We start from the raw sequence: 23,108 nt of genomic DNA on the forward strand, positions 1-23,108 counted from the left end.
TCAGCAGATAAAAAATGTTTACTTTTTCCAACTGATATATTTAAGTGATCCCCACCCAAATAAACAGTAAAAACTAATGAAAGAAATAAATAGTAACAATATAATTTATTTAGAGAGGGATGCCACTTTTTTTTTTTTCCGTTTTGGTTTTGTTAACCATCATCTTTATTAGAGAGGTCCTCAAATGGAGACTTTTTTTTGTAATTTCTCTATTAAGTTAAAAGAGTGGAAATTTGACCACTTTTTAAACATGTTATTCTTTAAGTATCAACAAAATTCTAAGGAATAAAATCCTCTAGTGTAATATGAAACTAATTGGTCCCATTCAGATTCAGATTGATTTGGGCCTACAGCCCTACCTATCATTTAATTAAATGGGAACGCATTATGCAGAGCTATTTATTAAGTAAGTTATATAGCAAAAAACACAAAGAAGTGTAGGATGAAAATACATTGTAAATAATATAGGAAGAATTCTCATATGAAGATAAGAGTATTGCAGGGTCATCTACACAGAAAGGTATGTATATTTTAAAAAGGTCAACATCTAAAGAGTAAACATGAGAGAAAATAGGTGAGTCATTGAACACTCTAGAGCAAGCTTAAAATATTAGGTCCTTTATTTGCAAAATAAGATAGGCATAATAAAGGACCTTAACCTCCTTTCCTTTCCCTCTAGTCAGTGGTTGTAAAGAGAATATTCCATTTCAGAGAATTTTGAGCTACATTTAGGGAGTATCTTTTTTCCAAGGTAATTTGATAGCTGTAAAGTCAATAGTCTAATTCAGTGGAAAAAATTAAAGTCTGTGAAATAACTTATTTTAGCACTTCTTGAGCAGAATTTTAGGGAAGGTAGGCAAACGTTGGTATACATTTTTTGGTTCGTGCTGTGCTAAGGGGTAGTACATAAGACCTGCAAACTTTAATTGTAAGGTGAGGAATGATAAGGACCTACATAGGATTGGTCACTGGGGACACATAAAATCACTGCAAACCTGAGTTATTATGAGAGCAACTTTTCTGAGTTACTGGCATTGGTAAGAGTAGATTAAGTCAAAGAATTTTATGCCTGAAAATAATTTGCAATCCTATGCTGTTAAGGAATTCATTCAAGTTCACAGAGTATAATCTGTATCCAGATTTACCAACTTCTAATCCAGTGTCTTTTCCAGAACAATATGTGTGTGAAGGAAAATTTATCCCTGAGAATCTCCCTAGTTTTCCAATTTTAGTTTCTACTGCCATTTTCTACTACTCAAACATCTGCATTGAGAGTTTTCTAGCTTTTTGTTATATTGGTAAACTAGAAAAATAAGTATCTGTTTGTAAATCTGGCAGAGATGCATGACCATAAAATCTGCAGGCTCATGTTAGTTATGGAAATTCTAAACAGTAATTGTTAGAGTTTCTGTAGAAAAGTAGGATATAACTCAATGCAGCAAGGTTATTCTCTTGTTAGATCAATAATGAGATGTTTTAATTTGAACTTTTTCAGGCAAAGAGCACTGGGTATTATGAAATCATTACCTTTCTCAGTAAGGTTCTTAAACTTCTTTCATTTCAAGCTGTTTTATAACTACAGATTCCTTTTCAGGCATTCTGATAATACTTAGCAGTATCCAAACTATTAAAAGGTTAAATAAGCATGTAACAGCAGATAGTATTACTATTTGTTTCATCAGTGTACATATAGTAACAATGAATATACTCTGTTCCAATCTCTCAGGGCTAATTTGTAAGACGTTTACCTATCAAATGTTGTTTTGTTTTGTTTTTTAATTGAAACAAAGTTGATTGTATATATCTGTGGGATACAGAGTTGAATGTCAATACCTGTGTTCAATATGTGATGCTCAAGTCAGGATAATTAGTTTATTCAACATTACACAGTGTAATCATTTTCTGCGACATGGTTTAATGGGAATAATTTTCATTATATTATCTACTGTGTAGAAACCTGTAATGAAGTGGTTCCTTTTTTGAAAAATCAGCAAACAAGATTGATAGGGCTGCTGTTCATTCAAACAGGACAACTGAGTGACAGCCCCCTTCTCCAGATGAATGCAGCATCAAGCACTGGGCTTAGGAAAGAGGCACATAGATTTTTAATCAGCTTCACTTGCCACCTAGGGTGGGTGTCCTTGTACAGGACATGTCTGCATAAATTGTCCCAGAGTCGTTTATTGTTTGAAAAAATAGAGATAATAATTCAATTGATTGGATATTATGAGGATTACATGAAATAATACATATAGAAATATTTTATAATGTGTGACACACACATATGAGTGTATGACATTCAATCACTCTTTTCACATTTATTGGCCATGTACAATATGGTATACTCTGGGGATGCAGATGTAAAAGACACAGTTACTTCTTTAGACAGTTGCAAGTTATGAAACCAGGTAACAAACAGTTCAGAATCTGTTTTCTCTCTTTGTACAGTGGATAGAAGATTTATGTACTCAGTATCCTTTAATTTGCCCAAATATGTGCTATTACTTTAAGTAAACAATACGTCCTTTTAAAGTCATCCAACAGTAATAGAGAGTAAAAATTTTTGCCTCTTGCTAGTCACTTTTAATTTATCACAAACTAGAAAGTCTGGGGTAATATTAAGAATATTTAAAAACAGCTGGTAGGGACTGGAAACCTAATTGTGAATTCTGGTCATAGTAGTATCTGAAAGTGCTTTGATGTGCCCAGCCATTAACCTGTTGTTATACTGTAGGACAATCCAGTGGGTCCTGAAAGATGTGGCAATTTAGAATCATGAAGAAAGTTCAGAAACTCTAGGCCTAGCAGGAGTCACTATTTACCACCCAGTACTATTTCAATATGTTGATGATCTGTGCAGTGAAAGTGGATTAACGTAGTTGCTGTAGATTGGATGCCCCCCCATCCCCCAACCTCATTGAGCTTAATCCTCATTGGGGGTGGGAAATTCTATTATGGTCATTGAAAGGTGAAGCCTTGAAGAGGTGATTAGATTGTAGGCCCATGCCATAGTGAATAGATTATTAATGGTGGTCAGGGGTCTGATTCTGAGGGTTTTGAAAGAAGAGCATATGAGAGGTTAGTCTCTCTCTGCTCTGACATTTTTCTGCCATTCTAGGACAGCTGATTGCTGTAAAGCCACCACCAAAGAGAACCCTCACCAGAAGTGTTCCCTGGACTTTGAACATCTAGCCTCTGAAACTGTAAACAATAGCTATCATACCCCCCTTCTAATCTCTAAATACTCTGCATTCTTCAAGACTCAAATCAGGTGTCAGTTATTCTGAAAACCTTCCTGGACCATGAATGCTAGTCACTCCTCACATGATCTCATGTTTTTAAAATTATAATACTTTTTAAATTATTTTTCTGTTCATTGACTATTCACTTATCTTTTCATATTCTAGACAGGAAACACACTGAAGTCAGGGCTTGTGAAATATCCGTCTCTATATTTGCAGAGCCTAGAACAGTCTCTGATACACAGTAAGTACTCAGTGATACTTTTGTTGGACAAAATTGGATGTAAAATGAATAAAATTGGGTAAATTATAAATAAACAAATGTGCCATAATGCATCTCAAATGGGGGCTTTAATCTAAAAAATGGCTTTACTTTCAATAAATAGCATTAGCAATTTGCTTGCATCATTTATAATTTGAGTTAATTCAGTAATTGAAGAAGAGATCAGCCTAAGTAATGAGAAATCTATTGCCAGAAAAAGTTGATGTTTTCTATAATACCATCTAGCATAATTTCCCAAAATGTATCCTGAGGTTTCAAAATAAACTAAAGAAAGAAAGAAAAAAAAAAAAAAAGCAAAAGCTTATTTTCGTAAATGAAATAATTCTGTTTAAACTTGTTTAACCCAGTGTTTCCAAACTTTTTCAACTACAAAACTGACCCCTGTGCAACCCTCCATCACCACCCAATTTTAAACTTATGGAAAACTGTGAGTTAGAAATATCTTTATCATTTGAACAAATTGTTTCTAAATTGTTTTTAGCTATCTTCTGGATATTTGTGATTTTGAATTAAAAAGTCTAGGAATTTTAATTTCTTGATGCTATTTTCAAATAGCTTGGTAAAATGCAAGCAAAGTAAATGTAAGTAAGACCCAAAAGGCTTATTGTTTAAAATCCCAATTTTCATACCAGCATGGAGGGATCAACCATTTATAGTTGTGTTTGATTGTTTGTACTTGCTGTACCTGATTGAAACCCTTTGGTGAATGTAGGTTTGTGCAATTATCGGATCATTACTAAAAACAACATTACTTATTCAATATATTTGTCATTTCAACAGAATGCATGAGGCACTGAATTTTGTTTATTAAACATCATCTTACTCAATTATTTTTTCTTATGTGCTCATCCCTAGGTGATGTAACAAAATTGCTCTCACTAGACAATAAACATCATCATTTAAGACTTCTTAATGTAAGTAAAACTGTGTCATGTATATTCATATACAAATGAATATTAAATGAAGCAAAACTGAAGCTCCATGAGGTACTACTGTAAAATGATAGCAATTTTTATAATTTGCCAGATACACTTTAAAAGACAAGAAATATATACAGATGAAAGACTAAAAAAGTAGTATTCACAGATTAATTATGCTATAATAATTTAAATACTTGATAAAAATCATGTCCACTGAAAGGAAAGTGCTAAATGTGATTAGTTGAGATAATCTTGACCTTGTGGACTTTCATCATTCCTCTACTCTTAGTCCCTTGGATTCCTCTGCTTTGGGAGAGTTCTTGTACAACTTTGAATGAAAATTTCATTTTTTAAATTCCGCATCCAGATGTTAGTCTGGTGAGTCAGGGTATGGTGAGAGATATTATGGAGTATATAAATTTCAAATATTTCCTTTTTCAGATCGAGAAGCAAGCTTGGAAGACTCAGTTAATAGAACTTTACAAAAAGTCATGATTAGCAAGAACTCAAGACATGGCAAAAGAAAAACTCTCCCACCATCTGACAGAAGCAAGAAGCCTAAGCGGCACCATTGTGTAAGAACTCTCAGGGAGGATGGGGATTAGTGAGGGAGGGCTCACACACTTGTATCAACCCATTAAACTCCACTTGTGAAAGGAATTTCTTCTGAAATCTTACAGCACTGCCTTATGGAAAAACATAAGCTCCTTAAAAATATGCCCTCATTCAGCAGAGTAAAGCAGCAGACTAGAATAATATGTGACAACCTACTTGGTAATTCATACTTTATTGGGGGATAAATATTGGGTGGCTGATAAGTGCAAATGAGTTAACAGATAAGCAGGACCCTGCTGTGAGGTTACTATGGTAAGGGCAAAAGTGAATTTGCAGTAAAAAATCTGGCTTAAAAAACTTTAGCTAAGACGTGGATAAAAGATCCAGCAAAAGGTGTCATGAATACACGGTGAAAAACTTATCATGCTAAAAGAATGGACCACAAGTTGCCTTGTGCACAACATCAGTGCATGCCGGAAAGATTCTCATTTACCAAGAAGTGACATCTGTAGTAAAACTAGCTAATATTCATGAGAGAGAACAAAGGTTGATACATGGACAAATTAGCTGCATCCCATCACTATTAAGACCCATAGGCTACTACTTATATCTAGAACTTTCTTGAAAAGGGAAGGAAAAGGTAATCTTAACCCTGAAAGTTTGAATATTTACCCCAAAGAAGCTGAGTAAATGCAGAGACTTTTATTCTAGAAGAGATTAGCAAATTTTAAGTTTATTTGATCATCAGCAGGAATGGGTGAGACAAATAAAAAAGTAACACAAAATGATCTATTATTTTTTCAGCTTTACAGTTGCCAAATGCTACATATGAGTCAGCTACACACTTTACAAAATAATATCTATATTACAACTTTATATTGGTAGATTATCTCTTATTCATAGGAGTTGTTTTGAAGAAAATAGTCTAAATCACAATCATTTTACTGAGTTATTTCTGGATTCTCACAAATTCTGAGAGATTGTAAGATCAGGTTAACATAATTTGCCTTTGGCTTTTTAAAGTATATAAATAAAGGGTTAAAAAGTACAGCTTAGCAAGTCCTACATCTAGAAGAGAAAGAATGATAACAGCCATCATGAAAACACCTAAAAATATAAAACTTACTGTTAGAGTAGATATAAAAATTAAAAAGAGAAAAAAATCAAATCTTTTCAACACAGAAAGCCACCAAACCAAAAGGATAAACAATAAGAGAGGAAGAATGGAACAAAGGATACTCAAAACAATCAGAAAACAACCAAAAAACTGACAGGATTCACATATCCATTATAACCTTGAATGTAAATGAATTAAATATCCTGATTAAAAGACATAGACTGGCTGACTGGATTTTTAAAATGACCCATCCATATACTGCCTACAAGAAACACACCTTATCTACAAAGACACACAGACTGAAAGTGAAGGGATGAAAAAATATATTGCATGCAAATGAAAAGCAAAAGTGAGTAGGAATACCTATACTTATGTCAGATAAAACAGACTTTAAGCCAAAATCTAAAGCAAGAGATGATATTACTAATGATAAAGGGATCACTATAGCAAGAGGCTATAACAATTATAAATATATATGCACCCACCACCAGATCACCAGATCAAATATGGTCAGATCTAAAGGGAGATATAAACACTAACAGAATAATATCTGGGGACTTAAAATCCACTCTCAGCACTGGACAGATCCTTGAGACAGAAAATCAACAAGATAACATTAAATTTAAATGACACCATAGACTGAATCAATCTACGGGACATTTACAGAGCATTTCATCCAACAGCTACAGAATACATATTCTTTTCATCAGCATATGGAACATTCTTCAGGACTGACCATATGTTAGGCCACAAAACAAATCTCAACAAGTTCAAAAAAACTGCAATCATATGAAGTATTTTTTCTGACCTTAATGGAATAAAACTAGAAATCAATAACAAGATGAACTTTTGAAACTACACAAATACATGGAAACTAAACAACATGCTCCTGAACAACCAATGGGTCAAAGAAGAGATTAAGAAGAAAATGAAAACTTTTCTCAAATCAAATGAAGACAGAAACACAACATACCAAAATCTAGAGAAAACAGCCAAGGCAGTACTAAGAAGAAAGTTTTAGGAAGACTTGAAATAAACAACCTAACAATGCATCTAAAGGAACTATAAAAGCAAGAACAAACCAAATCCAGAATAAGTAGAAGAAAAGAATAATAAACTTCAGCGCATAAATAAATAAAATTAAGAATAAAATACAATGCAAAGGATAAATGAAACAAAAAGTTTATTTTTTGAAAAGACAAAATGGACACATTAGCTTTGCCAACCAAGAAAAAAAGAGAAAAGACCCCCAAAAAATCATAAATGCAAAAGGAGACATTACAATTCATACTACCAAAATACAAAGAGTCATTAGAGACTATTATGAACAACTATATGCCAATAAAATGAAAACCTAAGGAAAATGACTAAATTCATGGACATATATGACCTGCCAAGATTAAACCAAGAAGAAACAGAAAACCTGAAAAGATCAATAGCAAATAATGAGATTGAATCAGTAATAAAAAGAAAAAAGAAAAGACCAGGACCAGATGGCTTTATTGCTGAATTCTACCAAACATCTAATAAGAACTAATACCAATACTTATAAACTATTTCAAAAAACTGAAGTGAAAGGAATTCTTCCAAACTCATACTACAAGTCCAGTGTTACCCTGATACCAAAACCAGGAAAGGACACAATAAAAAAGAAGTCTACAGGCCAATATCCCTGATGAACATAGATGCACAAATCCTCAATGAAATGCTAGCAAAATGAATCCAAGAACACATGAAAAAGATAACACACAATGATCAAATGATATTAATCTTAGGGATAGAAAAGGATGATTCAACACATGCAAATGAATAAGCACAACACATCTTGTCAACATGACAAAAGAAAAAAAATCATATGATCTTCTTGATAGACGCAGAAAAAGCATTTGATAAAATTCGACATCATTTTATGATAAAAACTCTCAATAAGTTAGGTGTAGAAGGTAAGTATCTTAATACAATAAAGGCTATATGTGACAAGCCCACAGCTAACATGGTACTGATTTTATATAGAGAGAAACCTAAACATTGTACCAAAAAACTCCTAGACCTGATAAACAAATTGAGTAAAGTGGCAGAATACAAAATCATAATCCAAAAATCAGTAGCATTCCTGTACACCAACAATGAACTAGCAGAAAAAGAAATCAAGAAAGCACTCACATTAACAATAGCAACAACAAAAACAAAATCGCCTAGAAATAAATTTAAACAAGGAGGTAAATGATATCTACAAGAAAAACTACAAAACACCAATTACAGAAAATAAAGACAAAAAAGTGGAAAGACATCCCATACTCACGAATTGTAAGAATCACTATTGTCAAAATGACTATACTACCTAAAGCAATACACAGATTCAACGCAATCTCCATCAAACTACCAATGACACACTTTACAGAAATAGAAAAACACAACCTAAAATTTTATATGAAACAAAAAAAGGTCCCAAATAGCCAAAGCAGTCCTTAGCAAAAAGAACAAAGCAGGAGACATCACACTCCCTGATATCAAATAATACTACAGAGCTATAGTAATCAAAACAGTACAATACTGGCACAAAAACAGACACATAGACAAATGAAACAGAATAAAGAAACCAGAAATAAATCCATGTACCTACAACTAACTGATTTTCAACAAAGGAACCAAGAATATACATCGGGGATAGGATAGTCTCTTTAATAAATGGTGCTGAGAAAACTGGGGATAGATATGCAGAAGAATGAAACTACACCTTATCTCTCACCATATACAAAAATAAACTCCAAGTGGATTAAAGACTTAAATGTCTGACCCAAAATTATAAAACTTCTGGAAGAAAACAAGAGAGACAGTTCAGGACATAAGACTGGGCAAAAAACTTATGTATAAGACTTCAAAAGCACAGGCAATGAAAGAAAAATAAACGAATGGGATTATATTAAATGAAACAGCTCCTGCACAGCAAAGGAAACAACCAAGAGAGAAAAGAAACAACCTACAGAATGAGAGAAAATATTTCCAAATGATTCATCCAATAAGAGATTAATACACAGAATATACAGGGAACTTAAATAACTCAATAGTAAAAAATCAATAGTCTGATTTTTAACAATGGGCAAAGGAGCTGAATAGGAATTTCTAAAAAGAAGACACATAAATGGCCAAGAGGTATATGAAAAAATGCTCAACACCACTAACCAGCAGAGAAATGAAAATCAAAACCACGATGAAATATCATCTCACCCAAGTTAGAATGGCTACTATCAAAAATGACAGAAAATAACAAATGATGGCAAGGATATGGAGAAAGGGGAACTCTTATACATTGTTGGTGGGAAAGCAAATTAGTAGAGCCATTATGGAAAATAGCGTGGAAGTTTCCCAAGCAACTACCATTCAATCCAACAATCCCACTATTATGTAAATACCCAAAGAAGAGGAAATCAACATGTCAAAGGGATACCTGCACTCTCATGTTTATTGCAGCTCTTTTCATAATAGACTAGATTTGGAAACAACCTAATGTCCATCAGTGGATGACAGGATGAAGAAAATGCAGTGTATATACATATACACAATGGAATATTATTCGGCCATACAAGAGAATGAAATCCTGCCTTCACAACGACATGGGTGAGCTTGGAGAAGATCAAATTAAATGATATAAGCCAGATGCAGAAAGATAAATAACACATGTTCTCATTCATATTTGAAGGTTAAAAAAGTTGATCTCAAAGAAGCAGTGAGTAGAACTGGTAAAGGGAGGGGAGATAGGGAGAGGGTGGTCAATGGATACAAAATTGTAGAGAGATAGGAAGAATAAGATCTAGTGTTGTATAACAATATAGGGAGACAACAGTCAACCACAAATTACAATTTCAAGTAGCTAATTAAGAGGATTTGGAATGTTCCCAATACAAAGTGGTGACAAATGTTTGAAGTGATGGTTATCCTAAATACCCTGATATTGCACATTGTATAAATGTACCCAAATATCACATCGTATTCCATAAAGTCACTCTAGCACACCAGACTCATTCTTCCTATCTAACTGTAACTTTGTAACTTTGTATCCTTTTACCAGTCTCTCCCCATCACCCTCTTTTCCCCTCTCCTTTCCAGCCTCTGGTTACCACTATTCTACTATGTCTTTTACATTTATTTTTTTTTAGCTGATCCATGATAAATGTACATATTTTTATTTATTGAATATTGCATATTTCAAGATATCCAGAAAGGAGGATCTTGAGTGTTATAACCATAAAGACATGATAAATGTTTAGGTGATATATAAGCTAACTATTCGAATTGGATTATTATACAATATGTGCATGTATTGAAACAACAAATTGTATACCATAAAAATATACAATTTAAAAAATTTTAGAAAGAACGCTTAGCAAATGTAAGTATTACAGTTTTGTTGTTTTTTTAAACAAAGTATCATGATATTTTCCTTTTGATTATATCTGGCAGTCACTCTCATATCAACGCTAAGGACATTCATTCAATTCCTTAAAAAATATTGAAAATTTTATAAGAGAATCTCTACCTAATCTTTAAAATGCTGAATTCTGTGACTATTTCTTAAGTACATTCACTCCTTTTCTTTACTCTCCTGCGTACTTTCCCCCAGCACCCATTATTATCTGATTTTAACTGAGCCTTTTTATCAGAATCTGAATTTAGGATTTCCACAACTACCCTTTCCTCCTGAATAATGTTAACCAATAATTTGGGTAATCTCGTTGTTAGTACACATTATTAACTCATAACCAGAATGAAATGGACTATAAAAAAGCTAGGCAAAATAAGAGAAATAATCAATATTATTCCTAATATTATTCTTTATTTCTAAAACCTCATTTTACATATTGCAACTCTAAATGTAGTCACATGGCTTAATTTTCAATTCATAAATGTTAAAATGTTTGGCAAAATAAAATATTTTACTACAATTTTTTACATTTGACTAGAGTTATGTGAAAATGAATCACTAGCGTTGTTTCTTTTTCTTTCTTTTTTTTTTTTTACTCTAACAATATCCTTTTATTCATTATTTACAATTAAGGCCAACAATCATAACGTATTTATCTAATAACTTAAATATATTTTCTATTTTTTTTTAATTTTAATTTGTCAATATACAATGTGGTTGACTATTGGGGCCATTGCCAAAACTTCCCTCCCTCCTGCCTCCCCTCCTCCCTCCCAAAAATCTCCTTTCTGTTTGCTTGTCGTATCAACTTCAAGGAATTGTAATTGTTGTGTCTTATTCCCTCCCCACCCCCAGGTTGTTTGTGCATTTATTTATTTATTTTTAGCTCCCACAAATAAGTGAGAACATGTGATATTTCTCTTTCTGTGCCTGACTTGTTTCACTTAATATAATTCTCTCTAGGTCCATCAAGTTGTTGCAAATGGCAGTATTTCATTCTTTTTTATAGCAGAGTGGTATTCCATTGTGTAGATATACCAGATTTTCCGTATCCACTCATCTGATGATGGACATTTGGGCTGGTTCCAACTCTTAGCTATTGTAAATAGTGCTGCAATGAACATTGGAAAACAGGCAATAGCATTGTTTCTGATGCAGAATACTTTGCTCAGTTTAGTAGGGTGTGTGTCACAGTGGAATTTCTATTTCAGGTAAATTTCCAATGAAATAATAATTAGACAGCTTACTGTCAAACACATCTACGACTTATGAACAGAATTTTGGAGGGTAGATAATCTGTGGTTACTAGAGGTGGGAGAAGGGGAGGGAGAGGAGGGTTAGGGAGAGATTGGGTAAGGGGCACAAAGAATAATTACAATTTATAACAATGAATGTGCTAATAATATTGATTCATCATCACATATACACAGGTGATGGTAGTCAATGCTGTATAATTAATTATGCTTCAAGAAAAAAAAAATAAAATTTAAAAGAAGATTGGCAAGTAAATTTTAAGAAATTGAATTTTTATAAAAGCTAGTATTTTTAAAAAATATAGTCAAAATTTTTATTTTCAATATTGCAATATCTAAAACTCTCTCCTTACATTTATTTTTTTCCAATATTATTGACTTAGATTTTAAATAAAATTTGTAGAGTTTGCAAATTAGAAATTAAAAATAAATAAGTTAAATAAGAATTTAACTCTAATATCATTATTGATTAATATAACAGGCCTTTAATTTTACATTGGCTTGACTGAAAAATTCATTAACACAGAAGAAATGCTATTATGAAGCTTTTAATGGCTGCTTTAGATAGACTGATGATTATTTAGACAATCTATTAAAAATCTTTTGATTGTCTCTGCTATTTGAGTAGACATTATACTAATCAAGAGGATGAATCCCATAAACCAGACAAGTCTATAAAGAAAGAAGTAAATAATTTTTTCTATTTTTGCTCCACAACAAAATTTTTTTATAAAAGAATTTTCAGGTGAAAGTAATTATTTAGAATCATAGGAAACAGAGAAAGGTGAAATACATAATATTAAAATGAAAAGGAAAGAAAACAAAATATGAGATTAGAAATTATTCTTAAACATTATGCACCAACGAAAGTTAAATTTCTATTTTCCCCAAATTCATTAAGTTAAAATAGTTTACTTCATAAGCTTTAAATAATGAAGTTTGTCTATGTACAAAAAAAGATATTTTGATGTAAGGATTCAAATATATTGTTTGTGAATTTCCCCAGAGTATACTTACTGAAAATTAAATAAAACTTACTATAATATGGCAAAAAGTATATTCATTGAATACTTATTGAGTAGTACTAACAATGCTCCATTCAGTATCTACCAGAAAAGTAACCTGCTCATATTTGTTCATGTCCAACACTCTCATGATAGTAAAGTACACCTAAAGTATCTGAACCAATTTTTTTTTTAAATGTTACAGTCACCCACCCCAACCTTGGAATCATAAATATAACTCATATTGATGGTTATCAAATTAGAGGAGGGATTTCATAATTATTAGGGTGGAATATAAGACTCCCTGTCTTCTATTAACAATCGCTATATGAGGGTATAACAAGAAAAACATGTCTAAACTACATTTAAACTAAACATATTAATAAAAGCAAAAGTTAGAACACTGTCTATCACCTTATTTAGAAGCCTTAATATAGAATATAGAAATACCCATATACTGCCTACAGCTACAGCATCTATCATTGCACATTAAAAAAAAAAAAGAAGTGTGGAATGTTCAATAATTTAAAGTAAAAAAATGCCCTAATCATATATCACAGTTTAATAATTGAGCCTTATGAATAAAAAATAATACTTTTTAATAAACATCTAGAGGTAAAATTTTCTTTATCGGTCAATTTAGTGGCATCTGAAAATTCCCTTTCCATTTAGAAAATAAGAAAACATGATCATGTACTCATGGAAGTGGAAAAGAAATAGATTTTAGGTTTACACTAAAGATTGAGTGACAATGACATGGAGGTTTCAACAAATAAGTAAGAGGACTTTCAAACACCATGGTTAAAGAAAAGTCTTACTATTTATGTGAAAAGTAGCTAAATTTAAGTTCTCATTAAAAGAGGTTTAATGGAACTTGAATATAGGGACAACATTAGAAAGCAAAGACAAACAGTAAAATAATATTGAAACAATTTTATTTGGGGGAGAGTTGAAAACTACAGAGAAATTTTTTAAATCTTAGAGAAAATAATAAAGTTTTAAAATAAGAGATTCCCAGTCTAAATAAACTCGGTGGGGGTTGGGGGGAGTTATGCTTTTGCATTTTATATATCAAAGGCATTTTATTTAAATCACAACTTTTCTTAGTACTTTTGAGTTGGAATAGAACTGTATTTGTTAGCATGTTATTCTCAGCCTCTCCTTAACCCTATCTAAAACTATAATATCTAAACCAATAAGGAAGTTAACCTATTATACAACTTAAAGGTGGTTGTGTTTGGGAAAGCACATTGATGTGTGTCTATGTGCCTACTTCAAAAATCATGGAACAAACTACAAAAAATAGCTAATGGCATTCAATGAACCCTTTAGTAGTTTGCAGTTAATTTTCATGATATTTAATAAAGGATACAGATTAAGTAAAAATGTTATGAGGCAAATAATCAGCTTTTGGAAACCTGGAGTTCCATTAAAACATTAAATGAATAAAAAATTATAGATAAATCAATAATTATTACTGAATACTCAGTATGTATTTGAGTTATTAGGAAACTAAGCTGCTTGGAGACTTAGTGTTGAATTTTGTATAGTATATTTCATAACATTTTCTATACTGAATTGGTTTTAGTTTAGATACCTCTGACATGAATTAGTAGCATGGAGCAACATAAAAAACGTGATTATCATTTCATGTATTTCAACATCTCAGAATTATGATTTTTGCAGCCAAATATCATAATTTTTTAAGTTAGCTAGCTTACTAGAATTTCTTTAATCCAAATTTCTTCAGTTAATCATAACTTCAAGAATTACTTCTCCTACTGAATTTATGCTGTCTAGGTAAAATATTATTTGGAGATAATCCAATTAGAAAAATTAAGCCTGAATCAGGAAAGTTTTAAAAGATACAGTGCAAAGGCATCTTTTTGTACAACAAAATTTCCCTTGATCTTATTATAAAATCATAGCTTCCATTTTCTTAAGCTGCTTTATTTCCTCCGTGCTGTGCAGATTAGAGCACACCAAAAATTACCCTGTTTTGAGCCCCTTTTTCTACTAAGTGAAAAGAGAAATAGGCGATACCCCATAAAACTTCCTTTCCATGTTACTATGGTGAATCATTTAAACGCTATTTACAGTGCTCAAACCAGATAGGCAATGCTGGAAAACCAAACTGAATCTTGAAAATACTATAAAAGTCAATTTAAGACCAAGTAGAATGTAGAAAATAATAATTAAATGCACAAATCTATTGGCAGTTTTGTGCCACTCTCTTATAATGCAAAACAACCCTATCTGAAGATACCAGCTCCATGGAATCGTATCGCATAAAACAAAGTACCACTTAATTTTTGAGATAGGCGATCTATTATTTCTTCCAGTTTTTACATTTGAATGTAAAATACATGCTACTTTATTTGTATTCAGAAAAACAGTAGAATACCTCTGACTGAAAGATTCCATGAATCTAGTGGAGAAGATTACCACGTGAGTTAAGGAGGACAGTCTTTTGAATTTCTGCCATGTCAACTGCCTTAACTCATTGCAGAGAAGAATGACAGCCATGAAATCATGTGGCTGATAAACTCCACAAGGCAAGGGGTCTGCCTAGGGATAAGGAAGTTTCACAATAATTATTTTCTTTTTAACAAAAATAGTTCCCTATTTCTTAAAATTTAGTGACACTGGCTTAAATTGGTAAAATTCAAATTTCCATGCTTGGACAGCTGTTTTTAATAAAATGAATAAAAATATTTTTTCCTATGGATATTTACTTTTTAATTTTAAAATATAGTGTTTTATGATGGATAGTTTTTTATTATTAGAAATGTTAATATTTTTTTAAAAAGCTTTAAAAGCATATTTGCATTCATGTTTCCATTTCAATTTACTATGTTACATATAGAAATTATTGTACATTTTCTAAAGTCAATTTTATCTAAAATCATTATTTCAAGTTACTCTCCTAAGGATTTTTATTATGGTGATACCCAATGTACTATTATGAAAGTCAAATTAAAAATCACATATTAATCTGTTGCTGTTATCTAGAGAAATCTTACTGATAGAACCGCTGCAGAGAGGTTACTGGTCTACAAAACATGTATTAATTGTTGAAATTTGTATCCCTGAATACAACATATGGTTGTAATGCTATTTGGGGTACTAAATATAAGCTGCATAAAGTCACCATATTAAATCTGCAAAGTGCTTAGGACCCAGTACTACTAAAGAGGAAAGTATTAAAAAAAAAAAAAAGATAAATGGAAAAATGTAACTGTGGCAATCAAAGCTCACTATTCCCTGAACAGTAGCTGATACACTACTGAGAATGAAATGAATATTTACTTAAGTAGTCTGAAAATATGATCATTGTAGAAGCTATATTTTCATTAGCACTTCATCTTCATAATAATCTTGTCCCAAAGAGTGTTTTCAAATTAATGCATCAAATATTATATCCTACTTATTTAAAATTATGCTCATTAATAAAATTGGTAGATAATAATCCTAACAAGGTTAATTAAACTAGCAATAACAAATACACTGCATATGGAAATGGATCTCAATTGAAGAAAATCCTATTTGCAACTGAAGGTTTTCTGCAGTGCTTTGTGGTACAGCTTTAGGTAGCATGTCCAACTGCTAAAGCACTTTACTAAAGTTAAATATTACATATGCTACATACCATCTTCTAGAAGTCATAATATTCTTTATACTGAATACTGTGCTATAAAAACCAACTAACTTTAATACTGTAATTTGGTTATGATCACATTATTGCCTTATCAAGAGAATGACCATTATTATCTATTCAAATTACCATTTATAAATGCTAAAGCTATTTTTCTTCACTCAAAAAATGCAGTTCTATATACCAAAATCATTTTATACATCAAAAGAGGCAGAAGTATGTATTAAATATACCTTGATATGGAGCACTAAATCCACGAAATCGGTGATTGCTGTCTGTAACAAAATGCAGTCTGAGCCAGTTTTTGTTGCTGATAATTGGTGGTGGTATATTCATTCCAGATAACCTGAATTATGAAAAACAACAACAAGAACATTTAAAAAGCTTTTCAGCAGTAAACATTTTCTCTGAATTGGGACCAAGAAAGTATCTATCTGAAAACAACATTCATGACATTGTCAACATTTTAAGCAGAAATTAAATCATTATTTTAGGCACTAAAAAGACAATCAGAATAGTCCTATTCTAAACACATTCCAAACAGTCCTATTACAAACTCCAATTAGGTGGCATATATTAATAAAGTCAACTGTAAAACTCCAACTGCAAATGGTTTTTTATTCACCCAAATTTATTTATTGCACTCATAATACTATTTACTGCATTGATCATAATAAATCTAATAGATATTGAGCTGATGTTGCTGGTTATTGTGTTCCCCATGTATGTATTGAAACAATATAGTTACAAAATAGGAAGTCTTCAAAGAAATTGATATCCTTATTTTCTGAGTGAGATGGTCCAACTATTTTCTTATACTTCCTGCTACCCACCCAACATATTTTCAATGTTTCACACTGGGTGGCAAATATCAAAATTTATTTTCATAGAACAAGCACTATTTCATGTAATTTCATAACACTATAAATTTTTATGATTAGTTTCATTATAATATATACCACTATAATGCATTAGAGGCCTGATCCAATGTACGGGCAGAAAACAGATGATATTTTGAATATGTATTTAGCCTTCACATATTTAGCCACAAAGAAACTATTTCAAAATCCCATTAAAACAAGTCACTTAAAGAAAAATATTGAAACCATGCCCCAGATATTGTTCATGATTAATATATGAAGTTACTCTTGCTTTATAATATTTTGAAGATTTCCGCAAAGCAGTTTTTCTGATTTCATTCTATAAATGAACACCACCCACATATACTTCCACTATATACCTAACTATTGAAATTCTAAATGCATGATATAAAACCACAATAAATGAATCTCAAAAGCAAGATGTAGTGAAGGAGATTTTTCAACTAAGTTTTACTAATAACCAGTATATGACATATCTTTACCATTTTTCAAAGTTTGAACTTTTATTCTTCAGAAGGCAAAATAGATAACTGATTTATTAGTTTGTAGGTAACAATTGTTCTCTCAGTGCTTAGCAGTCAATCATGCTAGGGGACCAGTAGGAAGAAAATGGAAAATCTGTAATTGTACACGTAATCAGTGGTGAGGTGCATGCATGGTGATATAAGGACCCTCTATCCAACACCAAACCCCCTTACACCCTGAAAACTCACCTTTCCTAGGATGTTTGGGAGCTAGCCACTACTTTTAGAGGATAACCACCTGCCCATTAAAATTTAAATTCACCTTTGTATCATTATGTTCAATGGTGTATAAAATGTTGGATTCTGACATGAACAAATTGGACTCCATCCCGTATATTTTTCATTTCTATTCTTGGTTTGGAATGCATTTTCTTTAACTTTTTCCTTTTAATCCCTTATTTTCTTTTTCCATAGGAGTGACTGTTTATTGGTCCAGCCAGCTGATTTTTTCATGACTGAATTTAGTAACTAAAGATATGTAATGCACCTGTATAATTTTAAGACTCATGTTTTAAAATTTTATTTCTTTTACTTTCAGAAAATATCCAGTTATGTTTACTCTTGTTTGTTGGTTGGTATGGCTCAAATAGCAATTTAGTGAAAAAAATATTTGGGTTTGGTTCAAGTATTTTCAATAAAGTAACATGTTTCATGCCAGATTTTGATTTACAATGTGGTTCTGTTCAATTCCCTGATCTGATGAGCATATATAATCTATGAAGAAAAGTTTAAATTATTTTTGACAGGCTGCACAAATTTTCAAACGCAATGAGACTATAATACATGGATGATTGTAAGACAGTGAAACATACAGTTTGGACATAGACCCTTAAAAGATCCAATAAATGGGAAGTAACTCCACAAGATCATTTTAAAAGTGAGAGTGGAAAGAAGATGAAACAGGCAATAAAAAGGACAAACTTCTCCTCTTTTCCAGGGACATCAAAGATAATTTCAGCAATATGAGTATAGCAAAGATGAATAATAGCTTCTGTGCAACTATAATTTACAACTTGAATTCACCTTTAGGAATTTAGGAGGGTAAAACTAAAGAAAGTACAGCTGCAGACATAACATGCATGGGGTGGAGCAAATAATGGCAGTCTACAGGGATGGGCCTTAGAGGATATGCCTGACAACTTTGATGCTTCAGCATATGAAGGAGAAATTTAGATAAGTGAAGACACTGAACTTAAAAAGCACTTGCACCACCGCATCCCTTTGCCACCAGAGAAGAAATGTATAGTCATGGGTAATAGGGGAGAAACATCAGCTTTGCAGATTGTGGTCATTTAGTGTTATTCATTATTTAAACGCAGTCTATACGATACGGCTTGGTTTGTGGCTTATGACACAGCCTAGTAAATGAATTTAGATATCTCTGCCCCATATTTCACGTGTTATCAGAAGAACTGGGAAACAGGGAATTGAGAATATATGCCAACCAGAAAGATTCCCTTAAACTAATTAATTTAGATAATTAATTCTTAAATAGTAAAGAACATATTTCCTTTTTAAAAAATTTTTATCCAGCTTTATTGAGGTATAATTAACACAAAAATTATATATAATTTTGGTGTGCACTGTGATACATTGATATATGTATACGCTGTGAAACGTGTATTACCATAATCCAGTTAATCAACAATAATTTATTTTATACTTGAAATTTGGTAAGAGGGTAGACCTTAGATGTTCTCACCACAAAAAAGGGAGATATTTTCAAAATATAACTCATTTTTATCCCTATATCAAATCACTATGGTCATCTGAGTAAATACCTTTTCATTTATTTACTATAAAGTCAGTAAGAATCATCTTTTAATAATGAAAAGATTAAATGTGTATTTATTCAACATTTATTTACTGAGAATTTATTGTATGACAAACACTAATGCTAAGGGTTGAAAATATAGTATTAAACAAGACAAAGTCCATGCACTTACAAAGTGAAGATTAAAGAAGTTAAATAAATGAAAAAGATAATTTCAGATGGTAGCAAATTTATACAAAAAACAACCCCAGTAACATGATAACAATTTTCTAGAAATGAGATTGCAGTTGTTTTAATCTTTTCCATTTTATGCTTTAAATATTCACACTTATCATTACATATCTTTTATTACAAAACAGGATTTTAGGAGAATTAAATTTAAAAAAAAATATGGTAGTGATAAATGTCATAAATTTGTCACCTACTATAATTATTTGCACCAAAGAATTCAAGAAGTCTTTTAAGTAATGGCATGGCACAACTCAGTGCTTTCATCTTGCTATATTATCCATATTCTAAATCATAAGAACTTGAGAGCAGGATCCACACTGAATTTATCAAATCCATAAGCACATTTCAAATTGTAGGTAATGAAAGAAGCTAACTAAATGAAGTAACATACTATTAGAAAATTTATCACAGTGTGTTCTGAACATTAGACACCAAAATGCCTCGGGGATGGGGGAAGGTACACTGGTCAATAATTTTGTGTGTGTGTGTGTCTTTTTCATGACCGGCCACACCACGCTCAGCCAGTGAGCGCACCAGCCATCCCTGTATAGGAACCGAACCCGCGGTGGGAGCGCTGCTGCGCTCCCAGCGCCGCACTCTCCCGAGTGCACCACGGGGTCGGCCCAATAATTTTTTGAATTTCTCTTCTGTATACATACACTCTTCTTGTAGTGTTTTTTGTATGTTTTAAAGCAAAATTTCTTAAACTTATTCAGCAAATATCCTCTCTTTTAAATGCTTTGTTATAACACTAAATAACATACAGTGGAATGTATTCTATAGAACCCTTTCAGAAACCACTAATATTGTTTTATTGTTTATACCTTCATGTCTGGATAGAAATGCATTTCTTAGTCTCCCCCATCCCCCTCCCCAAAAAACCCAGCATTTTAAAAAACAGTTTAAAAAAATCATTAAACATTTTATTATCTTTTGCAAGGTGCTATAAGTTGAAAATTTATTTTAGCAAAAAAATCAATCCATTGATTGGATGACATTAAAAACACTAATCTTCTGTACTGTGCAAGTCATGAATAAAATGTGAATGGAGTGTACAGATATCCACATTGACCAGGTAATGTTTTCTTTTCACAGATGTCTGGCTGTGTTCTTGGTTAGATATTTAAAAGTCATTGAACTGCAAGACACATGCCTACATGATTTTAACAAGAACATTAAGAAGCTAGACATTGTGCTAGACAGTCCAATTATTCAGAAGCCAGATGTTATAAAATATTTACAAAGCAGAGAAGTGACTATACTAAATTTCTGTCCTCTCCTACTCTCATATCCCCTATACCCACACCCTCCATACACTTATCGCCATCTGAAACTCCACTCTGGTTTTCCACTTATCACCCATTTCCATGATCTATCTTTCAGACTTATACTCTTATAAAAACTGGTTATTATAGAATAGATACATGTTTCTTATCTAAATACATGTTTCAGAAAAATCCCTGCTTATATTTTAGATATAATGTGTGTATATTCAACCACCAAAATTTTATCAAGATGAAATAGAAAAGTTGAATTATAACCATTTAAAAATTGAACTTGTAATTAAAAAGCTGTCAAAAAATTTCCAGTCCTAGATTTTGTTTTTAATATAGAATTCTACTAAACAAATAAATAACAAATGCACCTGTTCTTCTTCAGAAAATGGAAGAGAATGGAACATTTCTCATTTTATGAAGTTACTAATTACCCTGACAATAAAGACAAGGTCAGTACTAAAAAAAAAAAAAAAAAAAAAAAAAAAAAAAAAAAAAAAATCCTCAATTTAATATCACAAAATTGAAATCAGCAAGCCATAAATACAGTTAGATTCTATAACATAGTGAGATTTATTCAAGTTACATAAGGTTGGCTCAATATTTGAAAATCAGTCAATGTAATCCACCATATCAACAGGCTATAAAAGAAAAATCACATGCTCAAATCATTTGTAACAGAAAAAATACTGACAACATTCAACATCCAAACATAATAAAAAATCTCAGCAAATTAGAAATAGACCTTCCTCAATTTGATAAAGAACATATAGAAAAAACCTGCAGTTAACTTCAAACTTAATGTTGAATTACAGAATTCTTTCACAATAAGATCAAAATATATAAAAGATGTCTTCACTCACCAGTCTTACTCAACACAGTGCTGGAAGGTTAGCCAATGCAATAAGGCATAAAAAAGAAATAAGTGGCATAGCGATTGGAAAAGGAAAAATAAAACTGTCCCTATTTTCAGATGACATGGTTGTGTACATAGAAAATCTTAAGCAATCTACAAAAACACTTCTAGAACTAATGAGTGAGTTTGGCCAGGTTACAGGATACAAGATGAACATACAAAAATCAATCACACATATATATTAACAGAAAACATGTGGAAATTGAAATAAAAAACACAATACAATTTACAATTACTCTGAAGAAAATCAAATACTTAAATATAGATCTAGTAAATTATTCACAGGGTCTGTATCTAAAAATTATAAAATGCAATGGAATAAATCAAAAACATAAATAAATGAAAAGACAAGCCTTTTTCATGAATTGAAAGACTTAACATAGTAAAGATTTCAATTCTCCTCAAAACAATCTATATATTTAATACAATTTATTTTAAAAGCACCACAAATTATTTTTGTAAAATTTTCCAATAAAATTATTTTTAAAAATATGGAAACACACAGGGCCAAGAATAACTGAAGTAGTTAAAGCTAATTTGAAAAAAAGAAGAATGAAATGGGAGTAATCATTATCCAATTGTCAAGGATTACTATATAGCTATAGTAATGAAGACATAAGGTATTGCTTAAGGGATATAAACATAGATTAGTAGAAGAGAATACAAAATCCATAAATAGACCAATGGATATTCCCAAATCATTCTTGACAAAGGTATAAAAGCAATTCAAGGAGGTAATAATTACCTTTTCCACAAATGATGCTGGTGCAACTGGACAACTACAAGCAAAAAGTGCACTCAGCCTAAACTTCATACTTTAAGCAAAAAATAGCTCTAAACTGAACATGGATTTAAATGTAAAACTATAAAACATTTAGAAAAACATGTTGAAGAAAATCTCTGGGACTTTGAGCTAAGTGAAGAGTTTTAGAATAGGACCCCAAAACATAATTCATAAAAGGAAAATTTGATAAATTAGGCCTCATCAAAATTAAATACTTTTGCTGTATATGCAGAAGACCCTGAATAAGAAGGTAAAAAGACAAGCTACAAAAT

The 23,108-nt window shown here is 31.6% G+C and overlaps 1 protein-coding gene across 3 annotated transcripts in view; it reads right to left on the reverse strand.

Annotated features, from left to right (window-relative positions):
• CSMD3 (CUB and Sushi multiple domains 3) overlaps positions 1-23,108 on the reverse strand; it is a 1,171,099-nt gene that overhangs the window by 770,272 nt on the left and 377,719 nt on the right. For all 3 annotated transcript variants that reach the window (XM_063079089.1, XM_063079088.1, XM_063079087.1), the window contains exon 6: positions 16,686-16,798. In XM_063079089.1, coding sequence (XP_062935159.1) covers positions 16,686-16,798 — 113 coding nt within the window. The remainder of the gene's footprint in view (positions 1-16,685; positions 16,799-23,108) is intronic.

Source organism: Cynocephalus volans, chromosome 15 (assembly GCF_027409185.1).
Source record: "Cynocephalus volans isolate mCynVol1 chromosome 15, mCynVol1.pri, whole genome shotgun sequence".
Classification (NCBI taxonomy): domain Eukaryota; kingdom Metazoa; phylum Chordata; class Mammalia; order Dermoptera; family Cynocephalidae; genus Cynocephalus; species Cynocephalus volans.